The sequence below is a fragment of the Hemiscyllium ocellatum genome, chromosome 8, assembly GCF_020745735.1.
Source record: "Hemiscyllium ocellatum isolate sHemOce1 chromosome 8, sHemOce1.pat.X.cur, whole genome shotgun sequence".
In the NCBI taxonomy this organism is placed as follows: Eukaryota; Metazoa; Chordata; class Chondrichthyes; order Orectolobiformes; family Hemiscylliidae; genus Hemiscyllium; species Hemiscyllium ocellatum.
Window position 1 is genome coordinate 110,599,503 of NC_083408.1, and position 13,651 is coordinate 110,613,153.

General features: G+C 42.9%; 1 protein-coding gene across 3 annotated transcripts in view; it reads right to left on the bottom strand.

The window, feature by feature from the left end:
* The window catches only part of ttc7b (tetratricopeptide repeat domain 7B), a 351,966-nt gene that overhangs the window by 67,492 nt on the left and 270,823 nt on the right, over window positions 1-13,651 (bottom strand). For all 3 annotated transcript variants that reach the window (XM_060829465.1, XM_060829463.1, XM_060829466.1), the window contains one exon: window positions 5,826-6,028. In XM_060829465.1, the coding sequence (XP_060685448.1) occupies window positions 5,826-6,028 (203 nt within the window). The remainder of the gene's footprint in view (window positions 1-5,825; window positions 6,029-13,651) is intronic.

Below are 13,651 nucleotides of genomic sequence, written 5' to 3' on the forward strand. Positions count from 1 at the left end.
ACAGGAGAATTGACGTTTCGGGCATGAGCCCTTCTTCAGGAAGAAGGGCTCATGCCCAAAACGTCGAATCTCCTGTTCCTTGGATGCTGCCTGACCTGCTGCGCTTTTCCAGCAACACATTTCCAGCCCTGATCTCCAGCATCTGCAGTCCTCACTTTCTCCTACATTAGTCAGGGGTAAATGTAGAGTAATGGGAAATGGGTTTGGGTGGATACTCTTTGGAGGGTTGGTGTGGACTTGTTGGGCCAAAGGGCTAGGTTTCTACACTGTAGGGATTATTTAATATTTAATTTAATAGGCGCCACCCCTTCATCACGATGTGCAATTTACCTAGACATCCATTCACCATTAGGATGGTCTGAGTGTTCTCCATCTCTTCCTTAAAAGTAGGCCTAACTTTCTGCAGGTCCAGGTGTGGCTGTGGATACATGTCTGGGCTCCGATCATGTCTGGCCCTTTGTGAGTTACATGGAACACTCCTTGATCTAGTTCTACTCAGGTCCCTCCCCACAACTCTTTCTCCAATATTTCAATGACACAATTGGTGCTGCTTGCCTCTCTTGCCCAGAATTGGAAAAAGTTAATAATTTTGCTTCCAATTTCCACCCTGCTCTCACCATCACCTGGTCCATCATTGATTCCTCCCTTCCTTTCCTCGACATCTGTTTCTCTTTCTGGGATTAGGCTTGTCACTAACTGACTCCCGCAGTTTCCTTGACCATACATCCCCACACCATGTTTTCTGTAAAGACTCCAATCCATTCTCGGAGTTTCTCCGTTGTATCTGTTCTGATGACACCAGTTCCCGACCTCTGAAAGGTCCACATTTTTCCTCAAATGAGTATCCCTTGCCATGGGTGACAGGATCCTTTGGCAGATCTGGCCCATATTTCATCCTTCTGCCCTCACCCCTTCTCTTCCCTCCCACAACATGTTAGGATCCCTTGGTCCTCACTCTCTATCCCATCATTATCCTCATCCTGAGGGTCACTAGTCTGCATTTCCACCACCTCCAAAAGGCTGCCACCACCAGATACATATTCCCCTCCCCACCCTTAGGTTTCCGCAGAGGCTTTTCCTGCTGGGACACACTGGTCCATGCCCCTTCCGTTCCCAACACTTCCTCACATCCCACAGCATCTTTCCATACAATCATAGAAGGTGCGACTTTTCTTACTCGCTATCCAAAACTCCTGGTTCAGGTCCAAGAAGAAATAAAAGATTTAGTGTCTTCCAAGTGAAGCAGCAATTTACTGGTATTTCACGCAATCTCGTCTAGCCTATTCTATTTGCTGCTCACAATGTGGTCGCCTGTACACTGGGGAGACAAAACACAGACTGGGTGACCACTTCCAGAACACCTATGTTCTGTCTACAAAGATGACCCTGAGGTTTCAGTTGCCTACTGCTCCAATACACCACCTGCTGCAGGGTCCCAATGAAGCTCAACACAAACTGGAGGAAGAACACCTCATATTCCACTTGGGGAGCTTACAGCATTCAGGACTCAATATCAAGTTTAACAATTTCAAAATGTGAGTACCTTCTGTATGTTCATTCCTGCCCACAATACCCCTAGGTCCTGTTTTGTATGGGTTTCTCCCAGCATAGTCAACTGATTGACTTTAACTCTTTTTCTCTCCACAAGTGCTGCCAGACCCACCGAGTTTCTCCAGCACTTCCTGTTTTTGTTTCAGATTCCCAGCATCCGTAATTCTTTATTTTATTATTCTGGCAAAGTCACCTCAGCTAGGTGGGTAGTTAAGCAGATTTCATGCGGATTGGGTTAGCTTCCAGGAACCTCTGAGCTGTTTTCTCACTAAATGCAGCAATTCTACCCTCATGCTAGAACTGCAGACTCAGGGAATACTGGATTAACGATGGCTCTGGTAGGAGACAAGAGTTGGATTTAATGGAGCCAACAGAAGAGCCTCCCAGCAAGTTCAATCCCAATAGGGGAATTTAAGTCAAACTTCATTATCAGGATTGGGTCTTTGCTCCTTTTTTCCCTTTACAGACACCTTTTACTTACACTTTATTTTCTTCATGTTGAATTGCTTACATCGACATTTTTAAAAAATCTCCAACATCCCCCCCAAAATATAAGGGGGAGCCTTACAGCAACAGCAGGACATACTGAAAACACCTCCAGAACAACCATTCAGTGGCCAGGTTCCATGTGATTTCTTCTGCATCATGTATGCCAGATGTTAAGAACATTCAACGTGTTAGCTTTGAAGTCAACCAACTAGGTGGTACAGAAGCTGAATTTGCCAGACACAGAGAGACATGTTCCTGAAACTTTTCAGCTTGCATTCATCTGGACAAATGAAAGAGTGCCAAAATTTCAAATAAACTCGTTTTTTTCCCACAACATTCTTTCTCCATGACGATGCCTGGCCCAGCCAGAGTCAACTTGTTGATCAATCGACATCATTTTGCTTGTAGTAAAATTGTTTGAAATTTTACCTTTGTGCATTTGTCCTAATCACTCCAACACAAAAAGCTTCGGCAACTTGTCTCTCTGTTAAGCAAGATTTAACCAACTGACTAAGCACAGCTAACTGTTCCAAGGGTGGCCTTTTGATTACCCTTTTAAACAGGAACAGCTGCTACCTAACAAATTCCATTAATATTGGTCAAGGAGGACACTGCAGATAACGAACTGTGCATTTACAATGACCCCATGTTAAAGCCCAGAAAAACAATGATGTGGAGGTGCAGGTGTTGGACTGCGTGAAAAAAAAGTCAGAAGTCATACAACATTAGATTATAGTCCAACTGGTTTATTTGAAATCACAAGCTTTCGGAGTGCTGTTCCTTTGGATTTCAAATAAACATGTTAGATGATAACCCGGTGTTTTGTGACTTCTGACAAAAACAAAGTTTGAGGAAACGCTAGCTAAAGGTTCAGGTCCAAGAAGAGATAAAAATTTAGTGTCTGCTGTTTTTCAGAAAGGCTCTTAGTCAATTCACAAATCAATCAAGGATTGGCCCACTTTCTTACCCTATAAAACAGGAACAGATCTGACACCTAATAAAACTCAAAAGTATGCAATTAATATTCTCAATTAGGTCTGTATGGAAACTAGCAACATTACTTGCAGGATTTTAGGGAAAAAGTGGATTGTGGAAGTCATTGGACAGTTCTTTCATAAAGCCAAACAGGATGATGGGTTAAATAACCTCTTTCTGTGCTCCAGGTTTCTATAAATGTCAAAAAAGGCTCCTGCGTAGGCGGTAAATGTACATTTTGCGAGGGTGGGATTGATGGCCTGTAAAATCGAAGAGGCTCACGTTTCTTTCTTTTGACAATCAGCTAAAAGTTATTCTATTTTTTAAAATTCAATCCAAAGAATGGAGTGATGCCAGCAAGGCGGAGTGTACTGCCTGGCCTTGCTGTCTGTAATTTTAAAAAAATTAAGTACTGTGTTGTTTTTGAGGCCATTCCAGCTGGCAACAGGAGTCAACTTTACATCCTGCATTTAAGGAGAATTCAGTGAGTGTGAGGTAGAAAGGAACAGAACGATCTATTGATGTGATGGTAAGAACTAAGGGAGAAGGCTTATGTGGAACATAAACACTGACATAGGCTGAATGACCTGTTTCAATGGTATAACGTCTGTGCAATATTGAGAGACTAGGGTCATAAGTCAGCTAGATTACGTCAATGAACTAATTGGTTTCTTGCTAACACAATGGTTCTATGGCTTCCATGGATTCAGGAAATTAAAAATTACCATTTCACACACTATTGGGACCTGAACTGATCAGCTCATGGCAGCTAGCCCAAGTACTATATTGTAAATAGTGCACAATCACAAATATCAGATACAACTTCCAGCTGACTTACCATTTGAGATTTTACAAGCATCAGTAAAACATTTCTGGGAAAAATTATTTACAAAAATGATCAATGATTAAGAAAACCATTGGCAGCTAAGCATGTTACTAATCTAATCCAGGTGTAATGCAGTTGAGAGCAAAACTCAGCTAGGACAGGGAGTAGACTGAATGCTCATAGAAACTGCTGGTAATTCAGGATTCAAGAACATTTATGTCAGGGTTTCTCCATGTGTTAAAGATTGACTCACACTGGGTATTATTTCACAGACCAGGTGCCAATGCTGAGGCACTGGCTAAAAAGGTATTGGATGCCAGAATGCAGACTGAGGGGTACAACTCTCAAAAATACAACAAGAGCACCTGGCCAAGTCTGAAGCAGAACATATCAAGGTGCAACAAATCCTGGACACCATTCAGGCTTGGGTTTTTCAGGGGTAAATTGCATTTGCAGCAAACAACTGCCAGGAAGAACTGAACCACTGCCCACTGACATTCAACATCATTACTTCACACTGAATCCCGAATATCAAACTCTTGAGGGCTACACCAAGAAACTATGGCATCAAGAGCAGGTCAGAGGCAAGAAATACTCCCCAAAGCCTGTCACCATCTACAAGACACAAGTGTAATGGAATACTCCCCATTTGCTTGGATGAGTGCAGTTCCAACAACACTTAAGAAGCTTGACACCATCCAGGACAAAATAGCCCACTTGATGGGCATCACATTGTCAAACATTCACTTTCCTCCACCACCAATGGTCAGTAGTAGCAACGTGTACTAAATGGAAGTTGCAGTGCAGAAATTCTTAAAGATTCTTTAGACAGCACCTTCCAAATCCATGACTGCTTCCACCTAGAAGGGTAAGTGCAGCAGATACATGATAACACCACCACCTTTCAGCACTCCAAGCCATTCACCATCCTGCCTTGGAAATATACTGCCAACCCTCAATGTTGCTGAGGAAAACTGCGTAACTCCCTCCCCAATTCCCTTAGGAACAGAGAATCTGGAACAAGGTGACATGACTCTGGAATCCAATTAAGCCAATTCAAACTGTATAAAGAATTTGTTTTCTGGGTGCAAAGAGTTTCAGAATATGAATGTAATATTTCAGCAGATCAGAGATTCAAATGGAAAGATTTCTTACCTAAATTTTCTCACATTTTCCATTTACCAAAAACAAATCTCACAATTTTCCTCATTATGAAAATAATACTGCAGTTACAATAGTACCCAATGACAATGAGGAGACTGTCAAATGACAACTCAATTATCAACTATCACACAGCCTTATTTATAATCAAAACAGTAGATTAGGTTTAATCTTTGAATCCGTTATAGTTTGTTATAGACAGTTTGTTAGGTCACTTTGATAGCCAGATATGTGGGCCTGGATTCATATGCAGGCTGCACTGAGTAAGGAAGGCTGGTTTTGATCCAAAGAAAATTCAACACCATTCTTGTTTGACAGCAACTGGACAGGTTTGTCACTTCTGATGATACCATATTTTATCTCTGGATTCTCAAACAGAATTCAATTCCCACAGTGGAGTAATTGAATCAGGCAGGATGTAATTTGGTGTCTTTTCCTTTTGAAACCATAGATTCTGTTGTTAACATGTACATATTGCTATTAAAATATCTTGTGCACACCATTTACAATGGTAATTGCCAATGTGCACTTGTCACAACGTAATCACATCTGTTCATTACTGATCGCTACAGACATAACAATGTTTTCATTATAAAAGTGAATATAAAAGTTTACGATGAAGACATTAACAGGAATGTTAGTGATGTTGCTGATGGCACAACAAAACTGGATGGAAATAACATTACCAACACTTAAGCTAGGTATACCAAAATACTTCTTTATTGCATGATTATACATTACAACTAGGCAGAGACATTTTGGGTTTTAATTTTCAGGATACGTTATCGGCTTCCAAAAACATCCACAAAAAAATTTCACTTACCAGTCTTTGCATTGTCTTGACATGAGTGGGACTGATCGACAAAGCCTCTTCATACCAGCGCTTAGCTTCATCAATATTCCCTCGGAGTTCTGCAACTTGACCACGCATGAACAATACATTGTGCGATGTGGGGAAAAGGTTAGCTGCCTCCTGGATGCATGCTGTGGCCTCTGTAGGCTTTCCCATTCCAATGTATACTTCAGCTGGAAAGCAAATTAAAATGGAGCTTAGTAACACTGCATATTCCCAATAATTTCCACATCTCTACTGGTAGGATCTATGTTAAGGAACTGTGCAGATCCAATGCAGCTAGTTCACTTATTCATCATTCTTCATGGTATGATTCTAGGCAGGGTCAGTAAAAAGAATGAGAGGTGGGTGTTCTCTCTGAACCATACAAGATTCTGAAGGAGCTTGACAGCAAAGATACTGAGTAATAGTTTCTCCAGGAAACCTAGAACATATGACAGTTTCAGAAAAGGTAACAATCTTTAAAAATTGAGAGGAGGAGAAATTTCTTCAATCAGAAGGCTGTGTATCTTTGGAATATTGTGAAAGCTCACTCAGGGCATCAAGGGATATAAGGACCGGTCAGCAAAGTGGAGGTGAGGCAGATCACCAGCCATGATTGCACTGAATGGTGGAGCAGCTTCAAGGGGTTGTATGGTCTTCACATGCCTCTATTTATTACTGAAGTTCTCCAAAGGGCAATACAGCTGGTCGTGAATGTTATCACATCAATCTCTACCCTGGTTAGCGACCCAGAATGAGAACCTTTAACAATCCAGTAGCATTTATGCAAACTGGATCAAGTAAATGCTGCCTACTTGAAAACGTTTAAGGACATTTTGGCTCGAAATTAAGATAGTGCAACACAACTCCAGAAATCGCACTTAACTATTAAAAAAACCTGAAATTCCCATTATAAATCACATGAAAAAGGCATACATTTGGTGTCTGAGAGACAACACTTAACACATAGACGAAGATACAGCAGAGACACCTAGAGCTTTATAAAATCACAATTCATTTGTTAAGTACTGAAACAAATAACACACACTTATAACTACTACTGATATCTCAATTACTTGTCTTTCACTACCGTGATGTCTGTAACTAAACCCAAATGTTATTATCCAGGAGATTTCTTCAAGCTTCTTATTCACAAGTCTCTGTGCCAAGTGCATGACTTACTTGGAATTATACATGCATATGACCAATCTGAACATATTGTCCAAATTCATGCCTTCTTTGGACTTATCCAAAATGTTTTATCCAAATGTATACCTTGTCTGATAGAGCGAGCAGCTCCTGGTTTCCTGCAGTTTTAACTCTTAGCAAATCTAATTGACTTAGCATACTTCTATTCATAGAACAGCCCACTGTTAGGGTGCTTACCAGTTCCTGTCATCTTCAGTTTTATCAAACATTGGTCACTTTATTATTACTGCTATTACTTCAACTCAATATCACATTCAGCATCGTCCTGAACTTTTCTTTGCTAAGGTTGATTCTGCAACCTTACCTGGTAGCTCATTATAGATCACTCTGAATGGAAACAGTTTCTTGCAAGTGTTCTGATTGACAAACTAATGATCTGATTCACCTTCATGTAGCAAATTATTAAGACAGGATTAATGTTAACCATTAGCCAAATAATGCTTCCTACACTTTCCTGGAACAGCCTCTTCGTCTTTATCCCCTCTACTCTGGATTAACCTTCTGTGCAGCTTTTTCCCTGCAATTATGCTCCTTTCAAAGTTTGATGACCACCATAGAGAGTAGTCTACCTAATCATTGATTACGTTAGTAAAAGGCCTTGACACAACTTTGGGGGATTAACATCCCACTGCTCTGTCTATGCAACTCAACGTATCTTCAACACGTTCAAAATATTTATCAACATCACTGATTGTTCAAGTAATTCAACTAAAGAATCTGATTTCAACAGAACAGTTTAGAGCAAAACTGGTTCAGAGTGATTGATTACAATCTGTGGCTAATTGGCTGGCCTTCACTCAACAGATTATTGAAAGAGAAAGTGAGGACTGCAGATGCTGAAGATCAGAGCTGAAAAATGTGTTGCTGTAAAAGCACAGCAGGTCAGGCAGCATCCAAGGAGCAGGAAAATCGATGTTTCGGGCATAAGCCCTTCTTCAGGAATGAGGAGGGTGTGCTAAGCAGGCTGAGATAAAAGGTAGGGAGAAGTGACTTGGGGGAGGGGCGTTGGGAATGCGATAGGTGAAAGGAGGTTAGGGTGAGGGTGATAGACCGGAGAGGGGGTGGGGGCGGAGAGGTTGGGAAGAAGATTGCAGGTCAAGAAGGCGGTGCTGAGTCTGAGAGTTGGGACTGAGATAAGGTGGGGGGGAGGGGAAATGAGGAAGCTAGAGAAACGCACATTCATCCCTTGTGGTTGGAGGGTTCCTAGGCGGAAGTTGAGGTGCTCTTCCTCCAGTCATCGTGTTGCCATGGTCTGGTGATGGAGGAGGCCAAGGACCTGCATGTCCTTGGCGGAGTGGAAGGGGGAGTTAAAGTGTTCAGCCACGGGGCGGTTGGGTTGGTTGGTGCGGGTGTCCCAGAGGAAAGACTATTGAAAGAGAGTCAACATCTTCCATCAACAAGTTTGAGCGAACTATGTTTGGTGGAAATATAATCTAGCAACTCCGCTAACATTACAACTTCTGCATTGTGTCTGGCTCAAAAGGGATAGTGTTATTGTTTCAGGAGGGAATTTCAGCAGCTTTGTTCTTATGGTGTTTATTTTCACTTCTCAACATTCTGATGTTACATGCACTTTTAGAATTACTGCACCATAATGTTCAAAAACACCATTCACTTTAAAAGAAAATGTTTTGCTAGAAAATGTTACAGCTTCCTTTACAGGTAAAGAAAGAATCCAAATCTTGATTTTAGAAGTAAGGATGCTTTACTGCAGTTATGCAGGGCATCGCATAGCACCAACCTGTAACAAGGCATGCCTGAGGTTTGGTTCTCTACATTACTGAGTTAGCTGATCCCATCTAAGAACTCACAGGGTTACGATAATTGGCTGCACTGGACCCAGGCTAAGAGGCAGAATTGGAGCTGGAAAGAAGTGGGTTTCTGCTCCTGATCAATACACAAAGACTCTTGTGGGAAACTGCACTAGCCTATGGATTTTGATTGTCAAACTCAATTTGAGAATTGTGCAAAGACGCACAAATGCAGTAGTCATCACCACAGAGCAGGAGAGGCCATCGTGAGCTGTGACATCACACTGGGATTACAGCCCACTCTGTAAAACTATAGATACAAGTACCGGAGCCGGAGCCCATCCTGGAAAAGATCAGTCCTTGCCTGTGGAACCACTGCCTACTCTGGGGAAAAAAGCGCTGGTTCTCGGTGTGGTACATAGCCCAGCCTGAAAGTGTCAGCAATACCAGGAAAAAAAAGCAAGAATAAAAACTGCTGGGGAAACTCAACAGGTCTGGCAGCATCTGTGGAAAGAAAGCAGAGACAACATTTTGATTCTAGTGACTCTCCTTTGGAACTGAAAGCAGCCAGGAAAAGGTTGGCAAATTATGCAATTGTACCAGCCTCCACCACTTGGTCTAGGAGCTCATTCCATACACATTCCACCCTCTGCGTGAAAAAATTGCCCTGTAGGTCTTTTTTATATATTTCCCCTCTCACCCTAAACCTATGCTCTCTAGTTCTGGGTTCCCCCACCTCAGGAACAAGACGTCATCTATTTACCCTATCCATGCCCCTCATGATTTTATAAACTCTATAAGGTCACCCCTCAGACTCCGACGCTCCAGGGAAAACAGCTCTAGCCTATTCAATCTCTCCCTATAGTTCAAATCCTCCAACCCTGGCAATATCCTTGTAAATCATTTCTGAACCCTGTAACTGAATAGGAAGGGTATGGAGGGATATGGGCCGGGTGTTGGCAGGTGGGACAAGATTGGGTTAGGATATCTGGTCGGCATGGATGAGTTGGACCAAAGGGCCTGTTTCCATGCTGTACATCTCTATGACTCTATGACTATGCGAAAGACTGGGCTGGGAGTAAACAATAGGTGAACATGAAGCCCAAAGGGAGAGAACAACAGTTGGGCAGACAAGGAATGGATAATGTTGAGTTGCGGAGAATGTAATGTTGCTTATAGGGTCCATTAATGGGAGAAAAGGGTTGGTTCGATGAGAGCAATCCATTTGATGAAAAGGACTGCTGTGTGGGGTTTAGGATAAGAACACGGGAGAAGGTTCTCAGGCCCTAAAACTATTGAATTTATTATGGAATCCTGAAGGTTACAGGGTCCCTGACCAGAAAATGAAATGGTATTCAGGGAACATGGCGGTGTGTTGGAGTGACAGAAGTTCGGGATCATTTTTAAGGACAACATGTCGGTGTTCTTGATAGCGGTCATCCAGTCTGCATTTCATTCGCCAAATGTAGAGGAGACAACACTGTGAGCAGCAAATACAATAGACTAGATTGAGTGAAGTGCAGGTAAATTGCTGCTTCACCTGGAAGGTGTGTGTGGACCCTTGGATACTGAGGAGACAGGAATTAACCATTAGGTGTTACATTTTCTGCAACTGCATGGGAAGGTGCCATAGGGCTTTTTAGGACTGGACTAAGTTGTCTTGGAGGGGATGGTCACTGTGGAAGGCTGATATGGGAGGAGAATATGTTATAGGTGGCGGCTTCCTGCTGGAGGTGGCAGAAACGGCAGCTCATGTGGATGCTGGTGGGATGGCAAATGAGGACCGGGGGACTTTTTATATAAACAGGATAAAAAGAAGCCCAGGATCAAGGGTCCAGCACAAAAAGAGTGGCATCACAGTTAAAACACAAGTTCATTGGTTGATGATTGCTACTAGTTTGACTATCTCTTCTTGGCTACCTTCAGGTTGAAGGTAAGTTGGGGAAATATTTACAGGCTACAAACTAAACCATCAGTAGGAAATGTTGAAAAATCAAATTAAGAACTAAGTAATTAAAAGAGCGATTTGACCAAAGTGACAGAACATAACTGTACCATGGGGGAGCTGGTGGACCCCATTATGGTTTGCAGTGGCTACATCTGTACCAAGTGCTGGTTGTGCAAGGAACTCTGGCTCCTGGGGTGGGAGAGCTGTGTTTCAGGAGGCAGTCATATCCTTTAGATTAACTACCTCAAATTCAATCAGTGTTCAGGGACAGGAGGGTGTGACTACCAGCAATACAGGTAGAAGGATCCAGGAGGTAGTGCTGAAGGAGCCTCAGTCCTTGAGCTTGTCTAACAGGTTTGAAATTCTTGCCCCCCCCACCGTGTGGGTGAGTGTGGGAGGCTGTAGGGAGGAGCAGCAAATTGCCCATGGCTCAGGAATCTACTGAACAGCATGGAGAAAAGGGAAATGTAGTTGTAATCGGGGTTAGTACAGTCAGGGGAATACAAATTGTTTCTCTGTTGCCAGCATCGTGGCTCCTGAAGGCTGTGTTGCCTGCCTAGTGCCCAGGTTCAAAATATCTCATCTGGGCTGCAAAGGAACTTGGGAGAGGGAGAGAAAAGATCCAGTTGTTGTGGTCCATGTAGGTGTCAGTGATATAGGTAGAGAGGTTCTGCTGAACGAATAGAAGCAGCTAGGGGATAAACTAAAGAGCAGAATCAGAAAAGTAATTACCTCCAGATTACTACCTGAACCACAAGCAAATTGGCACTGAGTCAACAGATTAAAGAGGTGGTTCAAAGATTGGTGTTGGAGAAATAGGCTCAAATTCATGGGACATTGGCACGATTACTGGGAAACGAGGGAGCTGTTCCAATGGGATGGGCTCCACCTGAATCATGCTGGGACCGGAGGGCTGTGGATAGGACTTTAAACTAAACAGTGAGGGGATGGGGTTCAATTGCTTGGAAAATAATGGAAAACGTTAAGGAGGGGGCACCCAATAAAAGTTATTACAATATCTAGAACAAGTAATTGGAGAGACACTATGGAAAGGGTCAGGAACCTAACTTCAGGCACAGCAGATGACGGGAACAGGGCAGTCAATGCAAGACTGAGGGTGTTGTACTTAAATACACACAGTTAATGAAAAAAGGTAAATGAGCTTGTAGCGCAGATTGGAATTGGCAGGTACAATGTCGCATGCATCAGAGAGATCTGGCTGCAAGGGGATCAGGATTGGAAACCAAACATCCTGCGATACATATCCTATCCGAAGAACAGGCAGATGGGCAGATTGCCTTGTTAGGAAGAAATGAAATTAAATCAATAGCAGTAAGGCATAGAATCTGTGTGGGGAGAGCTGAGGAATGTCAAAGGTAAAAAGACCCAGGTGGAAGCTGTCTACAGGCCTCCTAGCAGTCATCAGCATATGAGGAAGAAAATAAATCAGGAGATAGAAATGACATGTAAGAAAGGCACTATAACAATAATCATGGGGACTTCAATATCCCGGTGAACTGAGAAAAATCAGATTGGTAGCGGATCCCAAGAGAAGGAATTTGTGGAATGTCCATGAGGTGGTTTCTTTGAAGCAGCCGTGAACAGGTAATTCTGGATTTGGTGATGTATGATGAGGCAGATCTGATTAGGGAGCTACAGGTGATGGAACCCCTAGGGGCAGTGAGCAGAATATAACAGAATTCACCCTGTAGTTTGAGGGAGAGAAGCTGGAATCAGAAGTAACTGTATTAGAATTGATGTAGTGGTTCTGTTCGCTGAGCTGGAAGTTTTTGTTGCAAACGTTTCGTCCCCTGGCTAGGAGACATCATCAGTGCTGTGGAGCCTCCTGCGAAGCGCTTCTTTGATGTTCCTTCCGGCATTTATAGTGGTCTGTCCTTGCCGCTTCCGGGTGTCAGTTTCAGCTGTCCGCTGTAGTGATTGGTATATTGGGTCCAGGTCGATGTGTCTGTTGATGGAATTTGTGGATGAATGCCATGCCTCTAGGAATTCCCTGGCTGTTCTCTGTCTGGTTTGCCCTATGATAGTAGTGTTTTCCCAGTCGAATTCATGTTGCTTGTTGTCTGAGTGTGTGGCTACTAGGGATAGCTGGTCGTGTCGTTTCGTGGCTAGTTGGTGTTCATGTATGCTGATTGTTAGCTGTCTTCCTGTTTGTCCTATGTAGTGTTTTGTGCAGTCCTTGCATGGTATTTTATAAACTACATTAGTTTTGCTCATGTTGGGTATTGGCTCCTTTGTTCTAGTAAGTTGTTGTCTGACCGTGGCTGTTGGTTTGTGTGCCGTTATGAGTCCTAGGGGTCGCAGTAGTCTGGCTGTCAATTCTGAAACGCTCCTGATGTATGGTAGTGTGGCTAGTCCTTTTGGTTGTGGCATGTCCTCGTTCCGTGGTCTATCTCTTAGGCATCTGGTGATAAAGTTGCGCGGGTATCCGTTTTTGGCGAATACCTTGTATAGGAAGAGGAACACCTATACAAGGTATTCGCCAAAAACGGATACCCGCGCAACTTTATCAACAGATGCCTAAAACATAGACCACGGAACGAGGACATGCCACAACCAAAAGGACTAGCCACACTACCATACATCAGGAGCGTTTCAGAACTGACAGCCAGACTACTGCGACCCCTAGGATTCATAACGGCACACAAACCAACAGCCACGCTCAGACAACAACTTACTAGAATAAAGGAGCCAATACCCAACATGAGCAAAACTAATGTAGTTTATAAAATACCATGCAAGGACTGCACAAAACACTATATAGGACAAACAGGAAGACAGCTAACAATCCGCATACATGAACACCAACTAGCCACGAAACGACACGACCAGCTATCCCTAGTAGCCACACACTCAGACAACAAGCAACATGAATTCGACTGGGAAAA